The sequence below is a fragment of the Spermophilus citellus genome (assembly GCF_964194105.1).
Source record: "Spermophilus citellus genome assembly, chromosome: 1".
NCBI lineage: Eukaryota > Metazoa > Chordata > Mammalia > Rodentia > Sciuridae > Spermophilus > Spermophilus citellus.
In genome coordinates, this window is record NC_138182.1 from 53,656,975 (window position 1) to 53,680,754 (window position 23,780).

General features: G+C 35.5%; 1 protein-coding gene and 1 long non-coding RNA gene across 5 annotated transcripts in view; both read right to left on the reverse strand.

The window, feature by feature from the left end:
* LOC308654458 overlaps positions 1 to 23,780 on the reverse strand; it is a 1,408,498-nt gene that overhangs the window by 231,103 nt on the left and 1,153,615 nt on the right. The window lies entirely within an intron of this gene.
* The window catches only part of DIAPH3 (diaphanous related formin 3), a gene marked incomplete at its 3' end in the record, with an annotated part of 478,285 nt that overhangs the window by 92,919 nt on the left and 361,586 nt on the right, over positions 1 to 23,780 (reverse strand). For all 4 annotated transcript variants that reach the window (XM_081278663.1, XM_081278662.1, XM_081278661.1 and 1 more), the window contains 2 exons: positions 12,772 to 12,867; positions 12,222 to 12,281 (listed from right to left, as the gene is read on the reverse strand). In XM_081278663.1, coding sequence (XP_081134789.1) covers positions 12,222 to 12,281; positions 12,772 to 12,867 — 156 coding nt within the window. The remainder of the gene's footprint in view (positions 1 to 12,221; positions 12,282 to 12,771; positions 12,868 to 23,780) is intronic.

The following is a 23,780-nucleotide window of genomic DNA, read 5'->3' on the forward strand; positions in this document are numbered from 1 at the left end:
CTAACTGTATCTTAGTAGGGATAAACTTACAAGCTCACATCAGGGCTGGGCAGAAACTCACAACCTGGGTCTCTCCAAAGAGATGCTTACAATATGGGCTCCCCAAGAGCCAAGGGAAAGGGTCTGCAGTATCTTAGGTATCTTTATCTCTTTAGTGACAAACCATCATTTTTGCTCCATTTAATTACTTATAGACTAACCCCAGTACAATGTTTTCCTGTTGTTTATTTTTTGGTGTGGCAGGAGCGGGGAATCACATGAATACTGTGCACACCCGGAAGCAGGAATCACTAGGAACTTTTTTTTTTTTTTTTCTGGTGGGGGGTAGGTACTGGGGATTGAACTCAGGGACACTCAACCATTGAGCAACATCCCCAGCCTTATTTGCTATTTTATTTAGAGACCAGGTCTCACTGAGTTACTTAGTACCTTCACTGTTGCTGAGGCCGGCTTTGAACCTGCAATCCTCCTGTCTCAGCCTCCAGAGCTGCTGGGATTATAGACATGAGACACCAGGTCCAGCACTGGGAACCTTCTTCAGTAACTACCACAGTATTTTTATTATTATGGCTATGTAAAATAATTATGTCAAGTAGTGTACTATGATCACATATTACTTTTCTTTTTCCTCAAACTTAATACTTGCCTCTTGTTATTCTCTTAGAACCAGTCATTAAGACTTTCCAAACTTACCCCAAAGCATTTTTACACAATTGTACATGGGGTCACTCAGATGATCTGTTTTATATCCCACCCTCCATCTTACAGGTTTTACCTCTCCTAAACTCATGCTGAAATTGAATTGCCACTATAACAGTATTAAAAGTAGGACCTTTAAGAGGTGATAAAGATATGAGTATTCTGCCCTCATCAATGGTTAAACCACTCAAGTGCATTTGTTATAGTTAAGTAATGGGTTCCTTATCCAAGAACAAGCTCAGCTCCCTTTTGTCCCTTCCTCACCCTGTTTTTTCCCTTCTGCCATAGGAAGACACAGTTAAGAAGAGCTTCTTCAGGTCCTTTCCATCAAATGTCTTGATCTTTGGGTTTCCTCCACCTCTAATATGGTCACTGCACAAATTTGTGTTCATTATAAATTACCCCATTTTGCAGTATTCTGATAACAGCAGCACAAAACAGACTAAGATACTCTCCAGAACCTTTAATTCATTTATCAAATATTATACTAATTTTTCTTTTACCATATTTTTATAGCCAAGAAATCCATGTTTTCTAGTTCTTTTGTATTAAGGATCTTTATACACATACACACAAATACACTTTTAGATAGATAGCATCCTATTCTTTTCATTGTTGTAATTCTTATGGATATCCTTGCAATTATTATATGTTGCTTGAAATTTCTTTGTTCTTCCCATTTTTTTTCTGTTTAGTGAGAGTTCCTTTGGCTTGTTTATCCTTTGTTTCATGATAAATGTTTTCCTGTCAGCTAATGAATCCTTAGCCCATATTGATATGTAGTAGTAAAATCTTGGTATGATGAGGTTTGTTAATTACTGGGTCTCTCTCCTTGGGATTCTCTTGCTATGAGCCTTCCTGTGGCTCATATATCGGAAGGCCCTTTCTCCAGACTGATCATTATCTTCAGAGAAGTAGTCTGCTATTTGCTTTAAGTAAAAGGGCTGACTTCTATAAACTAAGAACTAAATGGTAGTAGGGGGTCAGAATAAGATTTTAGCATTCTTTTCTATATTTTTTTTCTCATGATATTCCTCCATATTCATATAACCTCAATTTCAGTAGAATATCTCAGTCTTGCCATATATTCTCTTTAACTAGAGTTTCTAGCACAATTGTCTCCTGAATTAAACCTCTGAAGGGGGGAGGAAAGGGAGTGATTATAGGCAGTACAGAATAAGGATACAAATCAGGATTTTGGAGCCAGACCTCACTCTTTTTTTTCTTTTCTTTTTTCTTTTTTTGGCACAAGGGATTGAACTCAGGGATGCTTTACCACTGAGCCACATCCCCAGCCCTTTTTTATATTTTATTTGGAGACAGGATCTCACTGAGTTGCATAGGGCCTTGCTAAGGTGCTGAGGCTGGCTTTGAACTCGAGATTCTTCTGCCTCGGCCGCCACTGGAATTACAGGCATGTACAACTGCACCTGGCCAGACCTCACTCTTGTCACTGGCTCCATGCACCCGTAATTCCTGATCCCTTACTCTAAAGGTGATTGTATTTGCAGAAGTTAAGACAGGGCCATAGTGGATGAAGGTGAACTTTAATTCAATGACTGGCGTCCTTATAAGATGTGGATACCAGGGTAATGACATAGGTTGATGGAGGGAACACAATGCAGCAAATTCAGCTGCCAAGCAACACTATGAGCTACCAGCAATAACAAGAAACCAGAAGAGAAGATAGACAGATTCTCCCTTTGATTTTGGATTTCTAGCCTCCACAATATCAAGAAAGTAAATTTCTGCTGTTTGAAGTCATCCCCCATCTATTGCCAGCTGTGGTAGTTTGTCTTGGCAGCCCTAGGAAATGAAAATATCTGGATCCAGCTTTCTCCTTGCTGCATCAACATCATCTCCCATTCTTGCTGTCTTTATATATTGTTATTTGGGGTTAAAGATATCTTAATTTCATAGAAATTTGGAATTGTTTTTGAGATTCTTTATATATTCTCAAGGGGAAAAGAAGGTAAACTATTCTCTCATTGGGAATAATTTCCCTCCAGAATTTAGAAACAATTTCTGTCTTATCTGTTGGAATTTCATGTGGTATCCAGTCCCATTTGAATTTGTTTCCTTTGTGTGACCTTTTTTTTTTTTTGGCCTGTTTTAAGGATGTTCTTTGTATCCTTAGTTTTGGGACATTTCAATATGATGTCTTTACAAATAGGTGGCTCCCAAGATGCCCTGTCTCCTGATTCAGCCATATGCACTTCCAGCATACCACAGGCACTTGGGAGGGAAGGATAAATACTTGCCTTGATATTTCTCAGGGCTTCCTTGGACTCTAGCTCATAGTGCTGAATGAGTATGTTTTGAAATATGGAAATGAGTAACAAAATGTTGCCACCTTTTTATCTGAATTGGAGTCCAGAATTTCCAGCTGACCTATGAAGTTATCTGGAGGTTCCTGCTAGCAATTTCCACCAACATGTTCAAAAGGAAACTCATTATCTTCTCCAACTTTGTTCTCTCATCAAAATCGATGTGATTTAAACATTTTACCCATGTTTTCTCTTCCTCCAGCCATAGGCCTCAAAGACCTCCTTAGCCGCTCTAGTCTCTTCCTATCTTCATCTCCTATTGATTCTACTTTAGAAATCTCTCTCCTTAACTCCCTCATGCCATTTCCCTTGACACTACAAAAATATGATGTGTCTGCATAGGCTCAAAGCAACCTGGCCAAATGATCAAGGATAGAAACTTATACAATTGTGAACCAAAATAAATCTTTCAATAAGTTGATTAACTTAGGTGTTTTGCTGCAGTTACAGAAAGCTGATTAATACAGTCACCCTGTTACTAAGTCAAGAATTAAAACCTCCACCAGGTGCAATGGTGCACGATTGCAGTCCCAGTGGTCGGGACGTTGAGGCACGAGTGTCACAAGCTCAAAGCCAGCCTCAGCAATTTAGCAAGTCCCTAAGCAATTTAGCTGAGATTCTTTCTCAAAATAAAAAACAAGGGCTAGGGATGTAACTCAGTGGTTAAGCCCCTCTGAGTTCAATCTGTAGTACAAAAAAAAAAAAAAAAAAAAAAAAGAATTAAAACCCACATCTGTTTGTCTCTAAACCCCAATCATGACTCTTCACTAATTTTCAAGGTCAGGCTGTTCCCTTTAAGGCTTCAAAAAAAAAAAAAAAAAACACAAAACAAAACAAAACAAAAAAAAAAAACAGTGTTAGAACGTCTCTGGCTAGTTTAATGCTTTCATAAACAGTCACTAAGAACATCTACTGCTTTTAAAAGTATCTACAATGCATCAGACATTTTGCAAAATATTTATTTTTGATACTGAAAGCAATCTTGAAGAGTGATTTCATATCTGTGGCTACTTTAATGAAGGCAAATAAAATATAAAAGTAAAGCCTTAGAGACAATTTCTTTAACATCAAGTGTTATTTTCTTAGGATGACATCTCAGATAATGTTGGTAGCACAAGCCTGGAATAAAACCAGCTGTATTTGGGTCCCCATTATCCAAGCTATAATGCCATCCACAGATGTGACATAACCGCAAAACAATGCCAAAACCCACAATGGCATACAGTGCTCCAAAAAAGTAATCATTATTTCCATACAACTACTACAATTTTTAAATACAAAATATCCTGGGGAAAAAAAATGTTGTGACTGCTGGGTTGGTGCTCTGAAGCCCTCTCATTCTGTCCACTACTCAATTGTGCATTATGTTCACATGTGGAGATTAAATTTTAGAACCTTTAGGCTACTAATGACCATCTGCCCTTTGTCACAGGGCCTGGGAAGTACCTTGGCAACTTCTCCTCCCCTTAGTCTTTACAGAGTTCTCTCTCTACCCAAGTAATTGTCTCTTACTCTGGCTAGGCCACTGGAGAAAAATTATTTTGTGTCTGATTGGCTTCCTCTCACACTCTCTACAGGAACAGTGCCATCCTCCACTGCCCTACTCTTCCTCCCCTCCCAGGGACAAATCACTTTTAAGAAGAGATCTTATATCATAATTTTCTGAGAAAATAGATGTTATCACATGAGACTCCCCCCTTCCCCCCAAACTCTCCTTTAATTAACAGGCACTACCAATTGGAGTCAAGCACCCTTCCTTTGTACTATCCTCTGCTCTCTACTCTCATCCCCCAGGACCTTTATTCTAGGTAATGCTTCCCTAAATCCTACCCTTCATCTTCAGGGTGACTTTCCACCCCACTGAATGAAGGCCAAAGAAACAAAACAAATTGTTCTAGTTCTATTTTCCTTCTTTTTCTTTCCTTCACCATCCAGACTTTTAGGAAAAAATTGCCCTCTTCCTCCCCCTCCCACCAATGCTGTCTGGCTGCTCCTCCTGAGGTGAGCAGTGAGACCTGCGTCCTTCAGCCCAATCTGTGCCCAGGAACTGACTCAGTCTTTCTTTACCTGTCCTTTCTTAGCATGTAGCTTTGGTGACTGGTTTTTCTTTTGGCATCTGTATCACTGGTGGCTCATCTTTCTTTGGCCTGTTCCTTTTGAGCTGTAGACCCACATAAGCCTTGCCTGCCCTACAACCTGGGAAATCCAGGAGGCTTAGTGAGTGTCCCAGGTGCAGAAGTCCTCTGTGCATGCTCAGTGAGCCTCCACAGTGCCTCTATGTCAATGAGTCTTAACTATATCCTAAACAATTTAATTGGTGCTAAAATTGTAGCTCTGCCAAGTACTATTAATGTTTTGCTCATTTTTCATTATGCCAATAAACATTTAGCCCCCCCCCCCCCCCCCGCTAATTCTCAAATGGCTAATGCTTATAGCAAAAATGGCTTCCTAGAAGTAGCACATGCAAAATTACCACATTAGTAATTAAACAAAGTTGACAATTCTTCATCTCTTCTGGGGAGAAATTTGATCATATCAATAGATCCTTATTCCATGAAGAAAAAATTACGTCTAACATTTAAAACCAAACTTCAGAGTTGACAGAGCTTCTAAAATCTATCCATTCACTCCTTATAGAACCAGATTCTAAATCTCTGTCCTAAGAAAAGGAATAGATTCAGGAGTGAGCAAACAAATTTAAAAGATCATAATAATTATAGTGCCCTACAGAACATAAATAGAACAAGGGCCATGTTAATCATAACTACTATTTCAGGAAAGTCAAGGACATTAATTCCCTTATACAATAGTTCTTTATCTTCTTTTCACTAAATTTATTCCAGCCTTCAGCATACATCTGTGGATGCTCATTAAATGAAAGACATTTGCTATTTCTTGCATAAATGTCCTTTTACAACAACTTCAAGTCTTCACTACTTGAGAATTTTCTAACCTGTTCATGCTTAAGAGTCTGTCTGATAATGACTGTGACAAAAGGTTGTCCTGCCCTGACTGTAAAATTAGAAAAGTCTTTCCCATCTGCCCACAGGGCATCCTTACCTAGGCAGGGTCCTGCTGAGTCCATTCTTCCTCTTGCTTGACTACATAGTAAATACAAGAGACTGACGTTTGAATAAAATCTGAAATCACCCAAATTGTTTTACATTCCCAGCCTAGAAAAATCTCCTTAAAAATATTTAAAGTCTTTTGACAGTTACAGGTAGCATTTGATTCTGCTTGAAAGCCCAAGCCATAAGGGTGTCAAAAACAATTAGTATTTTAATAGCTCCCTTTCATAGGTTATTAGGCAGGCAGAAGTACATGAGCAAGAGAAAAAAAATGTTCAAGAAAATAAGCCAGTGACAATTGGAAAATCATATCATTTTGCTTATGCTATATTCTAAAATAGGATATAGTTTAAAGAAATGGAAATGGTAGTTGTCAACATATACTCCTTTGATAAAGTTCTCTAGACAAGGACTGTTGTGGTGTTGTCCTCACTGTTTTCAAAGAAGCCTTAAGGCAGTTAGTACTCAGTAGACACCAAGGAAAACCTTAGAAACTTCATAATTCTGCCTCAAGCCAAATTCTTGCTGCTTGGGGAAAAGGAAGGTAGACAAATTAGGGGACACAAGACTGAGCAGACCGTGGATGGGGGTGGCTGCATATGAAGTTTTGAAACATCAACCAAAGCCCATGTGCCTCCCTTAGTTATTGTGCAGAGGAATATGCTAATTCCAAGATAGTTAGATAACTAGCTTCACATTTAATTCTGCCTTCAAATCTTGAGAGTGGCAGAGCAGCTGTGCCTAGAGGCAATACAATCTTATTTCTATAAAAATCTCTCAAAGCTCCATATATAAGTGGAAGAGTAAAAATAGATAATCAAATCCAAATTAAGGCTATTAAGAATTGATTTAGTGTAAAGATAATATAGCAAGATTTTGTTTAGGTTATGGATGTTCACTAAAAATGTGTAATACTTGTTTGCCTAAAATTTTGATTATGTTTTTATCTTATTTTGTCACAGTTAAATAGTTTTATCATTAGGGTTTTTAATTGCATATAGTTTATTGAATTCTTTCTGATTACTCTATATCCATTTAACTAGGAAAAAAATCCCACTGAACTACTTAATGAAAAGAGAACCATCTAATGAGGGTGCAATCAAATTGCAGGCATATGCACGATGAGGTGTGGCTCAACAATTTATATTCCTGTAACCTTTGTCACAAATGATTTATAATGCACAGCAGAAGAGAAGTCCCTGAGGAGAACAGCAATTACACACCCGGGAAACCAGGAGCCACTCACTGATATACCAGAGGTTATAAAGAAAATAAATAAGAAAATGAGGAAAATAAGTCTTGAAACTCTTCCTTCAACCTCATAAACAGGCTCTACTATGGTACTATCCCCCTACTTACTCATTGTTTCAGCCTCTTCCTCTGTTCATTCTAACACTAGTGATAGATTCATTCTGACCAAGTTCCTTCCTAATGTCCAGTCCTCAATTCAGCCTGTTCTTGTTTAAAGACTTCCTTTAGATAACTCATTAGCATGCAATATTAGTGATTCTCTGGGAGGGCCTCTTGACCCAAAGCTATAAGCCTGGCTTCTTCCTTAAACCTTAGTATTCCTTCTGACTTTCCCCATCCCTTGCAGCCAATCCACACTGTCCTTGAAGTAGCTAAGTCCTGCTTATGTTTTTCAATTCAGTTCCATCCTAACTACTCACACCTCTCATTTTCTTAATCAAAATTTTCAATAGTCCAAAATTTGTGGCCTGGCATCAGACTTTCAATATACTACTTTTCCACCTAGTCCTATATTGCCAAGTAGGCACTTTATTCACCAACCCCTAAATACCCTAGTATGATCATCATAAAAATGCATTAATATTTTAATTATCTTTATGTAAAAGAGGGAGATCTTTAGGTTTGGAACACGCTGTTGAATGAAGCAGTAAAAGCCTATAGCCATCAGCAGATAAATTTGCTTTAATATTGTTATAATTTTCTTGACTAAACAAGGGAAAAAAATTAATAAGCATCCCTCCTACTTCTAAGGAGAAACCCACTCAAACTTGAACCCTACCCTCCATATCCTTTTTGAAGCACTGGTCAGTGTTGGTTGGTGTCATCATGGACAATAGGTAACATTAAAGGGAGGAGATGAGGGGTAGTTAATGGTGTTCACAGCTGCAGCTTTATCACTTGGCATATTAAATCCCACTTATTGGGATGACATTGAGACATCATTTTGCTCCTTCATATAATAATTGCTCCATTCAAGCCTAAACATAAACCATTCATTCAACACTTGCTAGGCACCCCTGACATTTAAGACAGAAAACAATACAGGCCTTTTCCTTATTGCCTTCTCTCCACCACAAGGTATTCACGAGTAGTGGAGACCAACATTGAATAAGAAACATTCTGAGGGCGCTGAGTGCTGTATCCTGGGAAGACCATGTTATTAGAGATCAAGGTTCAGATGAGGTTCAAAAAGGCTCCCTGGGAAAGGACACATATACTGCTGCTACTTCTTTTGTCTTTCATCCTTGCCCTTGCATTTGTGGCCTCATTTTAACTCATCCTTTAAAACTCAGCTTAGATTTCAGATCTCACTAGAAACCAAATCTGGATTGTCCTCACAAAGACAGAATTGGCCTTTCAGACTTTCTAATCTTGCCCAAACTGTGTGTATCCTCTATCTTAAAATTTACCACATCCATGGGAATTAGTATTGGTCTGTCTCCCAACTAGTCAGTGTTTCTGGCAGGGTATCTCTGTATCTTAAGTGCCTAACAAGTGCTTATTAAATTTTATTGAATATTTTATGGAATAAATGAAGATTTAACAAGGAGAAATGGCAAATACTTAATTGCTGCCTAAGACTTACTAGCCAAAATAAAAGATAATGCAAGTATAAATTTTAACCAAAGTAGAGAATATTTTTAGTAGAGATTTATAACACATGTTGAAGGCTAGGTTAACCAGAGTGTAACATTTCTCTGCTTCTGAAACACATTGGAGTTTATGGTCAGTATATCAAAATATATACTGGGGGGCTGGGGCTGGGGTCATTGGTAGAGTACTTGCCTAACACATGTGAGGCACTGGGTTTGATCCTCAGCATCACATAAAATAAATAAAGGTATTATGTTCATGTATAACTAAAAATATGTTTAAAAAAATACATACTGGGACATTTTAGCCCCCAAATTCTGGAGGATGTTTTACCAGGATTCTTAAAGTCTGAAATAAGATACTCTGAATATATAAAAATAAATCTAAGAAGTTTGGGACTAAAGTTATGGTTTTAAAAGGCACAGACTATACACAGATAATAAGAGATACATATTTAATGAGAGATTAAAACTGCCATTAATAAGCTTAAATTTGGGCTTTGAAGATTATATATTTATTAATTAATTAATTTATTTAAGTCTTCTACAATCTTTATAACAGAGCATAAGTTTATTAAAGTTAACAAGAGGATTTAATAATGAGTTTAATAAAAGAAATAAAAAGTGGTCATAATGAATTCTGGAAGAATATTTTTGTAATTTAAGTCTCAGACCAAGAAAATAGTGCTATCTAGTGGTCAAATCTGGGAATAAGAGGTAAGGCACACCAGAGGCTGGAGAACCTCCAAGAGGCTGCATCTCAATAGTTCTACTTCATATCACAAGAGAAACAAACATACATGTGTCACTAGCTGATGGATGGAAAAGGGATTAGATATGGATTTAAACCATTGACTTCAGAGTATGATGCTGCAAACAGAATAAGAGCTTGGACTCTGAAGACAGACAGGCCCGGGTTCATAACTTTGCTGCATGACTTTAAGCAAGCCATCAAATCTTTTTAATCTTTAATTACTTTCAACTGTGAAACAAAGGTAAAAATATTGACTATCTGACAGGATTATTGAGAAGGTTAAATGCAATGATATGTATAAAACATTTGGCGCAGTGCTTGGCATATAGTAAGTCAAGTAATTCAGTAAACAGCAGTTTATTATTATTTCTATTAATAAAATTATTTTACTTAGGACATAAATTAGTTTGTAGAATTTAAAATAATTGCAGATAATCTTTTTAACTCTTTTACAAAGAGGTTATAAGATAATACCAACAAACACATACTTGTAGGCAATATAAATACCAGATATTTTTAAATTTAAAATATCATAGGTTCAATGTTACATTGTAATCATGCAGTTCAGTAGTGGGGTTGTATTTTCAATGAAAACAGGTAATTTTTAGAAATAGATTACAAAATGAACTCTGAAATATCCTATTCTAAAACATTCATGAACCCTTTTGTTATGAAGAAATTTTCCTTAACCAAATCCTGCATTTTTTAACATATAAGTCTAATAAATTTATATATGTCATTTTTAAAGATAAATTTGAATTTCTTTCTACTTGACTAGAAACAAAATACCAATAGAAATTTTTCTACAAATGTTTTAATCTACTACATTTATACTAGAAAAGAGAATTTGATCTTTGTGAAGAATATCCTTTGGCTTGCAATATAATCTACCAGCTTACTTTAGCCTTAGAATTTGAGACAGTATATCTACTTTTATATAATGGACAGAAATAACACAATTTATTAGTAATTACAGCCAAGCCATTATATCTAATTTTCATTAAAGTCACAAAAGGTTCTCCAAGGGTGATATATAAGGTAAATTTCCCTCTGCATTAATATCTAAAATATTTATTTTAAATAAAGCATAGGAAGCCATTATAACCATCTCATAATCCCCATTTGTATGTAGTTCTTTAATGATTTGTTACAAAGGGGGCTGAATTGTTTCTTTTATCAGTAGTAAAAAAAATTGAAATACCTATATGCAATAAAAAAAGAAATACACAGGAATTAGAGACCTGTATTATGGTCATGGTATGGCACTAGTTCTGTGCTCAGGATTTTTAGCCTCTCTGGGTTTCCATTTACTCATTTATTACACAATCTTTAAGGTCTGGGATAGGGTTATCCTCTACAATTTTTACCATAATTTAGTATGTCATAATGACTCAAAATCATAAGTCCAAAGTTAGAAATTACTTAATTATCCATAATGAACTTACTTAAGTTATTTCTACTCTCTTAGAATAGGAAAGGGCAGAACAAACACAAAGACATACTAAAAGAAGTTATAAACAGCTATTTAAAATACTGTGGCATAGTTTTACCTTTCTTCTCATTACATCTACTATAAGTACTTTGCCTTGGGCAGTAAAAATCCATATGCGTATTAAGAGGTCATTGCATCCCCATCTGTTTTTACTTATCTCATTAAGTATTTTAAGCTATCCTAGAAAACATGGCATGAGTTTCCCTTTCAGCCATACGTAAATAGTTTTAGAAATTAACTCATCTGCACCCCAAAACCCTTGGATAAAATCTGTCAAGTATATTTCTACTTATAAATATGGTGACCTTTGACAACTACATCACTTGAAGAACGGGGATGAATGAGTCTTTGACTTCAGAAAGCAAGCACCAATCCACAACCAGAACAAGGAGGGAAACAGAACCAACGTTAAAACAGTCAAGCAACACAAAACAGTCTTCTGAACAGAGGAACAGGGTACCAAGTAGTTGGGCATATGAGATTGGTAGGAGATTTCTGAGGGGAATCAATTTTAGATAAATAGCAGAGATGAGATTAATTCACCTTTGTATCAATTTTAGTACATCTTTCCACAATAATATAATGCAGGGTTCATGTGTATCTATAATTTTGCCAAAATGTAAGTCAAAGTATTTTCTGACTACATAGCAAATATGATAGACTAGCAAAACAGGTGCCATTTTCAACACTTCAAATTGTATCTTGACGTTTGGCACTTCCACAATTTAAAATAGCATTATGAGAACACATTGTTTTTGAAAAGTGTGCACTGGACAACAGTGATCAGAAATATTATAAAGGCAACTTCAAATAATAAAATATTCATTTGAGACCTGAAAAGAAGAACCTAAGAAACAACCTTAAGGCAAAATATAAAAATAGAAAACATGAGTCACAATCTCATCAAATATGAACATCTACATTTTTACTGTTAGTTATATTGAAACTTGAAAACGTCAGAGCAGCCTACTAAAATCACAGACCAACAGGATAAAAGTAGATAAGAAAAAAGTGCAATTTATGAATATGGTTTATTACCATGGTTACAAACTTTCAGAACAGGCCTCTGAGACAATGGACTGAGACTTTGCCGAATATCTGTTAAAAAATATATATAAAAGAAACTTAATGTAGAGATCTGTTCATCTCAAGAAACATAAAAGTATTTAGTATTTAGACATACTTTCTTCCAAGGTTAAGTATTTCTGGAAGCAAAGCAATGCTTCAGTACACTGAAACACTTGAAGCAGTAATGTTATGACTTTTACTTCCCATTTAATTATGCTTCTGTAAACTCCACTGGGACAAAGTACATATGGTTCTTTGGATGAGACTTGTCACACTAATCAGGATTTTCTAGGTTCAGTGCATTGATTTGTTAATGTGCCACTGACATTAGCCAACTGGAATGCACATCTCTCTGACATTTGTCTTTGGAAGAGATTAAGCAAACTTATGAAACTTCTGAATAATTGTTGCCCATAGCACTGCATTCTTGACACATGATTTTAAAAGAATTAGAAAGAAAAAGTCTTCTTCTCTGTGATAGTTGCCTAGAAAGTAACATGAAAACAAGCATAGTGCTCACCTTTCGGCTTTGGTGTTCTTTTTCTTCTGTCGCGGAAGGCAGCCCCCGACTGCAGGGCCTCCAGCAGACTATCCATCACTCCTGTCTCATCACCCTCTGTGAAAAGAGATGCAGGGAATTCCATCAGCCCTCAGGGTTACCATAGCAATGTCAAAGCACACAGAGAAATTGGGGATGGTGATGGTAGGGAGAAAAAAGACCAGATGCCAGGACTAAGCCAGCAATTTCAAAATAAAAAAGGCCTCTCTCTCATAAATCAACTATCTTTTAATGAAATATACCTCATTAGTGCTTCTGTTTCTGTCTACTAAAAAGGACCAAGTTCTACTGATTCACTTCAGAGCACTGCTTTTATAGTCCAATGCCACAATGACTTTAAATGGAATGTGGCTCTAGTTATATCTATGTCTTAAGTTATCATAAATCACACTTTCCTTGTAGAAACGTATTATTTTTTTTATAAGGCAACAGCCTTTATTCTAAAAATTGATCAGGTCTGGAACAGTGTTTTGGTTATTGTAACAGATTCTGCACATCTAAACTGACTGTTCAAAATTACATTTCCATGCTAAATTTCATAAATACGAAAAATCAATCCCAATGATTTTTTTCCATATCAGAGAATAATTGTCCCTTGACTAGATGTGACACAGAACAATCGCTAAAACTTTTACAGAATGTATAAAAAGTTTATCTTCTATAATTAAAAAAGTCTCTCAAAAATTTAAAGAACTGCATTCCATTATGATTAGGTTAAATTGACATTATATAATTAATAAAGGATGTATGTACAGAACCAATTCTGTCTACAAATAACATTAAAAATATTCACAATACTAAAAATCATTCCAAGGAAGCAGGAGAAAAGGACTCAAAGAAGGTACTGGACCAACCCAAAATAAAGGAAATATTAAAGACTTTTTTGTTCCTGCAAAAGAAGCTATTTGCAGGCATTCTCTATGAAACTGTAAGGCTGGTATAACATGACATCTGATAGAAAAAATGATTTTTCTCCACACTTTTTATTACTTCATTTTTGTTTCCATTTTGAAACAATCTCTTTAATAGAGAATAGCAAGTGAAAACAGTAGAGTACAAATAACACACTCATTTACAGTTTATAAACAGATATATAAATATAAATATGTATCAGTCGGTTTTCCATCTGGTCCTATTTAGTATTTTTAGAAGAGTACTAAACCTTGTAGGTGTTATCAAAACAGGTGGGCGAGAAATAGAGTATTGGGAGGTTGTTAATTTACACATAAATTTAATTCTAAAGTGATTTGATGGCTACTTTTAATTAAAATACATTAAATATTTCAGACAGTTTAATAAGTAATTACCTGGCTATCTTTGAAAATTTACACTCAAACTTAATTATGCTTTTTTCCCCTAACCCTAACCCTAACCCTAACCCCGCACATGCCAGGCGAGCGCGCTACCGCTTGAGCCACATCCTCAGCCCACATCTAAAAATTTTTAAATTAAATGTTTTAATCTCATGCTTGCTTACAAATCCAAGCATGAGATTAAAAAAAAAATCTTCAAATTGAAAACAAATGGAAGCAAATGAACAAGTTATCAAATTGATAGCATTAGCTATAAAGGAGAAAAAAAAATAAACCCAACTAATTTTTAAATGTCCTTAAGAGCATATACTTTAAAGAAAAAAGAAAAAAGCTACAAAGAGAATATGAACTGTCACTTTAGTAAGTTTGTTGTTGGTAGTGGTAATGCTGTATAATGATTCTGAAATTTTTGTGTGTGCATTATAATATTGAGCAGATGGGTAAAGTTGTTAATGCTAGTGTCAACAGTGACCCTCACTGTGGGAAAGGAGATGTAAATCTGGAATAGGAGGAGGAAGGAAGAATCCTGAAGTACTGGATTGAATTTACAGGAATCAATTTAGGCACAGGGTTTTAAAAAAAATTTTTTCCTAGCTTTTGAGACCAAAAGTGTTCAGAAAAAATGGCACTACTGCCTCAATGAGCACACTAGTCCTGAGAGCTTGGTTTCTAAATATGATAACTCACTATAATGAATCAGAACACTTAGCAAAAATGAGTCAGGAACATACTGATGTGCTAGAAAATAGAATCAAATAATATAAAAATGGATATTATAAGGACAGAGCTGCCAAATTTATACAATTTGAGCATCAAGTAAGCAATGATGACAATAAATTATTACACACTGGGAAAAAATTAAGTATCCACATTGATGCTAAAATCATCATCATCATCATCATCTTTGCAGGTGAAAGGAAAGATAATTTTACATAAAGGTGTCAACTATTAGATGGCAAATGTCAAAGATATGAGGGAAATAAGTCGTTTCCAATGCACATAGTAACAAATGATTTAGGCAGGTATCATACTTGGTTGCAAAACCATTGTGTGTAAGGCTGTGGGGAAACAGGACATGTTATCATTTTACCCAAATTTGACAGTATCAAGAATAGGATACATTGACACCAATTGCCTTGTGAAATGACATAACCTGTTCAGCACTTTGCACAGAAATGTCTAATTTAAATTTAATTGTAGGAAAATAATCATATAAACCTAAAGTGAGTATATTCTGTGACATAACTGGTCTGTGCTATAATAACAACATAATAAAAGACCAAGAGAGAAAGGAGGAAGGAAAAAGAAAACAAAAAATGCTAGAAAACAGTTTCACATTAAAGAAGACTGAAGAGATAAGGACAACTAAATATAAGACTCTGATTAGCTCCTAGATTTTAAATAAATTTTCAATGGCATTACTGGTATGCTAAGGAAATTTACCAGTGCTGAGCTACCACCACTTGTAGTTATATTCTGGCTAGGCAGGGTATTTCCTGTTCTCAGGAGCTGGATGCTGTCCTGCTTAGGCTCATTCAGCAATTTGCAAATTTCCATGTTTGCCACTTCATGCCTTTAAACATGCTTCTCTGTGCACAGAATATCTTTCCCACTTTCTTTATCAAGCTAGCTCATATGTCTCTGAAGACAGAGAACTGAGAATGCTCTCCTAACCCACGGTGGACTGAAGAGGGTGTTCTTCAATGTCTCATTAGCATGCAGTACCTATAAGCAATAAATCCTTTACAATATTATACTGATTAGTTGATTTTTTTCTGCCACTAGATTGTGCACTTATTGAGGGCAGGGATTACAGGTGTCATTTACCTTTAATATCTAGCAAAATGTATTATATAGAAAGTGTTTAATAAATACATGTTCAACAAAATTAATAAGCCAGGCACTAAGGGGGTTAGCTGAAAGGACTAACTATGCAGGAGACTAAAGGTTATGGATAAACAGGGGGCCAGGGAAGTGGTAAGACTGTATTAAAACAACAATGTTTCGTTTTTTCCTTTTGTCCCATATCATACATGTATTTAGTTTCCAAATCTCACTTGACTGAAATTTCCAAGTATCTTCTGAAATGATCTGTTGTTCCCTTTGCAACTATGTTCTAGGCTGTACAGAAAGAAGTAATTTTCACTAAGAATACTGCATGAGACACTGTATCTCATGTTGTATTCCAAATTCTAATCATCCCATACATTACTGATGAGTCCTAAAGCAGAATGATGTCAATTCCCTGAGTCACAAGTTTCCAATCTCTCTCAGTTCCCAGAGTATAAAATTCCAACTCTTTCACCAACACCCCTGCAATGATTCTAATTACTTCCCCAATCTTAACTCTTCTTACAACCATCACAACTTTCAAAGTCAGCTGTCTATGATTTTCTCCAAAGACAGAAAGTCATTTTCTATCTGGAACAGACATTATTCCTGCTCTTTTTCCTGGAGTTGATGTTTTTTTCTTGGTCTTTATTCCCTTACACATAACAGAAATACTTAAGTATAGCAACCTGCACTCTAGCCTGGGTTCTCAACCAACAACTGTGTGAAATTGACACAATCATTTCCGACATGAGTAAGAGACATTACTTGATTGGGTTTAATAAGGAGATCACATGAGATAATGCAAATAAAAGCACTAAAGTATAAAAATAAATAGGAAGTTTATGAAATAACTAATTTTTAAAAGTTTTAAGCACTGTTTCAGATATAGTACATCACAACTTAAGTTTTACATAGTACATTTTCTTATGTTCTTATGTTAAGGACATAATCATGTAAAACACTACTGCTAAGAGAAACTCTGATATACAAATACACTCTTGAAATAAACTAATGCTAACTGTAATATATGGACATATAAGGAAAATGTTTTTCCAATAAAAAACATACATTTAGTACATGTATCCAACACATGTTTTATTTTTATATTTTGTGGTGCTAGTGATTGAACCCAGGACCTTGAACATACTAGGAAAGTGCTTTTTCATATCCAACACATATTTACTTGGCACATGGTACCATGTGCCAGGCCATTAATAGCACTAAAGATATCTAGGCCCCAAGGGTAAACAAAAGAAATCTCTTCTGCACTCAGCAGCATAAAAGGGGGATATGGAGAGAGGTATAAGAGTCACCAGAGATTTAAGCCTTCCTAGTGAGAGACTACTTGGAGAATTAGTGGGAGTTAGCCATGGCAAGGACTGGATAGGGAAGAATATTCTTGGTGGAAGTAATCTCAGGAACAAAGTGAAAGAAATGTACAAAAAACAAAAGAAGAGATACAATAAATTGTTTAAATGTCTCATATTTATATTATTCTCAACAAACCAGGGAAATAAAAATTAGCCATTTTTTAAATCACAAATTAGACCTCAATTTCTTTAAAAAGGCAATTTATATTCAGAATATTTATAGCATCTCTCCTGCTGTGAAAACTCTTTTAAATAAATGGGCTAACTGCAATAGTCAAAGCCTTACTATACCTAAATAACATATCACCTTATTTAACTTGTAAATGCCATTTTAAAAATTGTAGTGTCAAGGAAATGGCATGGGGGAGTTAAGATTGAGATATTTCTAAAGTAGAATCAATAGGAGGTGAAGACAGGAAGAGAGTACAGTGGCTAAAGACACATAGGAGGTCTTTGGGGCCTATAGCTGAAGAAAGAGAAAACATGACAATTTAAATCACATCGATTTTGATGAAAGAACAGAGTTGGAGAAGATAATGAGTTTCCTTTTGGACATGTTAGTGGAAGCTGCTAGCAGGAACCTCCAGATAACTTCATAGGTCAGCTGGAAATTCTGGACTCCAATTCAGATAAAAAAGTGGCAACATTTTGTTTCTCATTTCCATATTTCAAAACATACTCATTCAACACTATGAGCTAGAGTCCAAGAAAGCCCTGAGAAATATCAAAGCAAGTCTTTATTCTTCCCTCCCAAGTGCCTGTGGTATGCTGGAAGTGCATATGGCTGAATCAGAAGACAGGGCATCTTGGGAACCACCTATATGTAAAGAAATCATATTGAAATGGCCCATAAATAAAGATACAAAGAACATCCTTAAAACAGGGGGAAAAAAAGTCAATCAAAGTAAAGAAATCAGAATGGAATTGGATGTGAAATTTCAATAGACCAAAAAAAAAAAAAAAAAAGGTTTCTAAATTCTGAAAAGAAATTATTCCCAATGAAGAAAGAGTTATGTTTCCAATAAGGTGAGAATAGAAAAACAGACCTTTTCTAGACATACAAGTGTCTACACATGCTTTCTTACAGAGAGAACAGAACATGGTTCTGTAAAATGAGAGAGAAAAGTAAGAAAGAGGAAACTACAGGATCCAGGAATGAATGGGGAAGGGACTAATGAACAAACTGGCAAGAGGATTCCCAGGATCCAGGCCCCGAGAAGCCTGTTGAGATCATATGGGAGGATAAACCTTGTAAGAGAGAACCCTGGCCCAGGAACTATAGCAGAGCTAATGCTGGACCACTTGCATTGGGAAAAATAGTAAGAGAGATACACGATGGGTTGGGGTTGTGGCTCAGCAGTAGAGCGCTTGCCTAGCATGTGCAAGGTGCTGGGTTTGATCCTCAGCATCACATAAAAATAAATTAATAAAATAAAGGGATTGTGTCTAACTTCAACTAAAATATTTATGTGTGTGTGTGTATACACACACACACACACACACACATATATATGTACACACACATATACATATAAAGAGGGGAGGGGGAGACATCAATCCTATGCAAAAAAAGTTTCCATTAGCCTAAAATGATTAATGTGTCTAACAGGAAATGCTAGATTGGTGTACCCCTCAAATTAATAGGAACTTAATACATAGTTGTCATATTATTAAGATGAGGAGCTTCTATAATATGATTAGTTCATCAGGGCAGATTGCTCATGAATGGGACTTAGTGCCCCTTGTAAAAAAGATGTCTGATAGCCTTCATCCCTTCCACCATGTAGGATACAGCAAAGTGTGAGACCTTATCAGCCATGGAATTTACTGATGCCCTGCACTTGGACAGCCCATCCTCAATATCCATAAGCCAATAAATTTTTGTTGTTAAGAAATTTCAACTATAAATATTTTTGTTACAGCAGCAAAAATATAAGATAGGAAAGAAGAATAATTACACAGTGACAATATTAGAAACACTCAATTGTCATGTAATTGCAATGGAAGCTAATGGGTAAAGAAGGAAGAATACCCAAGGGGCATAAATGGGGATACAGCATAAGGGAACTAAGTCCTCAAACACTCATCAGGAACTCATTAATGTCTAAAATGAAAAATTAATAACAGATTCTCTAGAAATAGGGAATGAGTTAATACCAGAATAAATAACTAAACTAAAAGTGATTAACTCCTGCTATGGTTTAGATAAGAGGTATCCCCCAAAAGTTTATGTGTGAGATAATGTAAAAATGTTCAGAGATAAAATGTTTGGATTATGAGAGCTAATTGTTGAATTAATTAACCTAATTGTTAAATTAATCCACTGACATGGATTAACTAAGTACTAACTATAGGCAGGCAGGATATAGCTGGAGGAAGTAGGTCACTGGGGGCATGCCTTTAACATATATTTTTTTGTCCATGGTGAGCAGAATGCTCTTTCTCTGCTCTTTGGTTCTTATGTCCTGACCCAGTTCTTCCTCAACACCCTTCCACCATGATGTTTTCCCCCACCATGATGTTTTCCCTCACCATGGGCCCAGAGCTATGGAGTTGACTGATCACGGTCAAAACTACTGAAACTGTGATCCAAAATAAGCTTTTACTCCTCTAAGCTGTTCTTGTCAGATATTTTGGTCAGAGCCATAAAAAGCTATCTATAACACCTTCAGAAGTAGGAAAGTTTAAGAGGAGCAAGGAACAAGGTATTTTACTATGTTATGAGTCTATCATATTTAGTCTGAGAATTTGAAGATATTATACTACTAAATAGAAAGTTGATTTTAAAATTCTTCAAAAGCAAAATGAGAAGACTGAGGAAGAGAAAGAAGAAGTGAGAGATTGATGACTTAAGGTGCTTCCCTCTGGGAAAGGGAGGAAGATAGGTAAAAAACAATATAGCACAACATGATGAATACTGTGTCAAAGGTGTCTGGCATGTAGTAGAGAATAACGGTGAATAACTTGGAGCCTAGAAAGAAGGCTAACAGCTCCAGAAAGCTTCCTGGATATCCAAGTCCTAAATAATAGCTTAGAAGAGTGCCAGAACTGCTGGAAGACAGAAGGCCCTATTAGATCTGTTAGATCAGCTGTGCAAGATTGAGATTTTGGAGAAACATAAAACATCTGATATGAACAGAAATAGGGTGGTAGAAGGGACTGAGCTTTAGTTCACTTTTGGATGGGTTAAGTGGAGATGTCATGAGACATCCAATTGCACACTCTCTGAAAGGCTAATGGATTCATAGATCTAAAATATGGGGGAGAGAAAATGGTACTATGAATAGATTTAATTTAGAAGCATATAGGTTACAGTTGAAACTATGGGGAAAAGTACAAGCATAGTGAAGTGGTACAGAAAACACATTTTTAATTTAAACAACTTGATTTGAATACCAGATGTGGGTAAACTACTTAAGCTTCTCAATCCCAACTTTGAAATGGGAAGTACAGCACCTAAAATTCACCAAGTTATTGGAAGGATTAAAGGAGATATAACATTTATAATACTCAGCGGAGTGTCTGGCACTGGTAAGAACTTAGTTAACAGTTTTCCTTCTGGGGGTAATTGATATTATGGTACAGCATGGGCTTTGTTAAGGAGAGTACAGCAAAGAGAGGTGGGGGCAAGTAAACTCCCATATAAAGGGGAGTTTGTGAAGCATTTCATGGCAGTTCTCAGACTGTGACTACTTTCTATCCTTGACTTGCATACATTTTCACAGTTTCTCCTCTTGCTTCTTATTGTCTCCTGACCTACAAGGTCTTATATCATAGTAATAGCAAACTTATAACCTGGAATTTGGAGTGGGAATAGGAAGGTGAAGCTTAGTTTCATCCAAGAATTAGCTAATACACAAAATTCATAGGCTCATAGTTTAACCCAACCCTTCCAAAAAAGAAACTATTGCCCTAACATAGTTACATAAATTATTGCTCTATGCTGCTGATTGCAAAGCATTTCAGAAACAGATTATGTGACTTTTCTTGGTAACCTAGTTCAGTCTTTAGCCACCTAGCACAAGCTCAAAGTACTACTTAACCCAGACAGCAAAAAGACAGGAATAACTTAAAACAAAGTCTTTGAACTTCTCTTAATTCAGATGTGAACTGAAATTTCAGTCAAGGGAGTTAGAAAGCCAATTTTCATTGGGATTTAACTGATACAATGATAATCAGAACAGTTCTCTTTTGTACTATAATAAATAACTGGCTTACCCATAAGGAATGGAATTTTATGGAAAAAAACCCAGCAGTTTAATATTTCCATTTTTTCTCCTCTACTCTTCCATTATTTAAAATAGTATTTCTTCTTATAAAGTTTGAAGCAAAAAATTAGCATATTTTACAAAGAAGGCCTCCTGTTCCCCAAAATACAGCAGTTAAGAACAAAGAAAATGAAACTGCTGGGATCAAATACTGGTTATGACTCTTAACAACTGTGCGACCCTTAAAGACCACATTTGTCTTTTTGTGCTTCCTGAGATCTGTCAGAAGGGGACAATGATAATGTTTGCCTTAAAAAGCTGTTGTGAGGATTGAGTTAATGTGTAAAGTACTTACTGCCTCCCACATACATGTAAGACCTAATAAGTATTAGCTATTATTACTTTTACTGTGATGCCTATTCTTGTTCAGTACTGTGAAACACATTGCTGATTGGCCCAAGTAATATCCACTTCCTACCCTCTCCTCCTTCATTGTAAACTTGAACTACAAAGGTTGCAAAAGCTAAAACTGTGCTTGGGTGGCCATGTGACATAAAACTCTCCATAAAGTTTAAGTAAGCATTTGGTAGGTTTCTGAAATAAAAGTGATATATATATTGATGACTATTCTGTTCTTCTTCTCATCATAAGTGTGGACTGGGATACAGCAGCTGTGACTGCCACCATGGGTGGCCACCCCAACTCCTACCATGAGCATGCTTGGGTCTGTGGCAATCACAACTATGAACAGAGCTGAAGCCTTACTTCTAGTTTTTCTAATTAACACACAAAGCTCTATTATCAAAATTTAACTGAAGAATATTTTACAGATGAATTAGAATGTATAAATCACAATTACTACATGATTTATCACACTGAATCCCAGATTTAAATTGAAATAATTTCAACTTTTATAGTAAATAAGATTTCAAAGATGCCATTATAAAACAAAGGGTTATTCTTATGTGACTTTTCAGCCTTAACAAAAAAAGTAAACTATACTTGGATGTTACAAACAAACTATGATTCAAATTTAACCATATAAAACCCAGCAAAATTGGTAATATAAATACATTGTACAAAGTCATAAGATACTATAAATTTCCAAGATTCTCATGACTTAGATTCTGTTGTAATAAAATGATTTTGCTATCATAGTTATTTAGTTTAACTCATATAAGTATCTTATTTGCCTTCTGGATTTTTAAAATAAAGTTCTTTCATTCTCAAAAACTTATGAAAAACAACTGAAAAAATTCCTGGGTTGGGAGGGGAAACACTTCTCTGCTCATTTAATACCTTACTCAAATAAATAAGGGAAAAACCATTTTTAGAATATAAAGACATTAGAGCTCAACATTTAAAAGCAACCATATAATAAAGGGATAAATTTGTCATTAAAAATAATATTGAAAAAGTTCATTTGATTTTATTAAAAAAAATTCAACATATAAGATGTCATTAGGTAGCAACACTAGTCCCACAAGAAGTTATATGCATGTGTACATATCTGTTGGGGGTGGAGTTAAAAGATGGTTCTTTGGTCAAACTTGGACAACGGGTAACAGGTATGTTTTTGATAATTCATATCAAATACACAAGAAAAGTCAATTCATGATAAAGACAGTATTCCTAATCAGTAGGGCTTTAAGAAAATGTTCATTAAATCTTGTGGTGATGGGCTGGGGATGTGGCTCAAGCGGCAGCGCGCTTGCTTGCCTCGCATGCGTGCGGCCTGGGTTCGATCCTCAGCACCACATACCAACAAAGATGTTGTGTCCGCCGAGAACTAAAAAATAAATATTAAAAATTCTCTCTCTCTCTCTCTCCCCTCTCTCTCTCTCTCTTTAAAAAAAAATAAATAAATCTTGTGGTGACAATAGTCCATTCTACCTTGCTACTTACATAAAAACAAAATGAGTTGATCAAACATATCTACATTAAAAGATTCAACTGCAAAACTATAGCAGATAATACAGAAAAACATATTTTCATTAGTTTTGGAACAAGAAGATTTCCTTACAAAAATGACAAATCTCAAAAGTCAATAAATATTTAAAACTCAAAAGAAAAAAATTAAAAATCTAATATGAACAATCAAAGGGTAAAATGACAAAATATTTGAAACACAGATATTCTCTCTTAAAATTTTTTTATTTATATATAACAACAGAATGCATTACAATTCATATTACACATATAGAGCACAAATTTTTCATATCACTGGTTCTATACAAAGTATATCC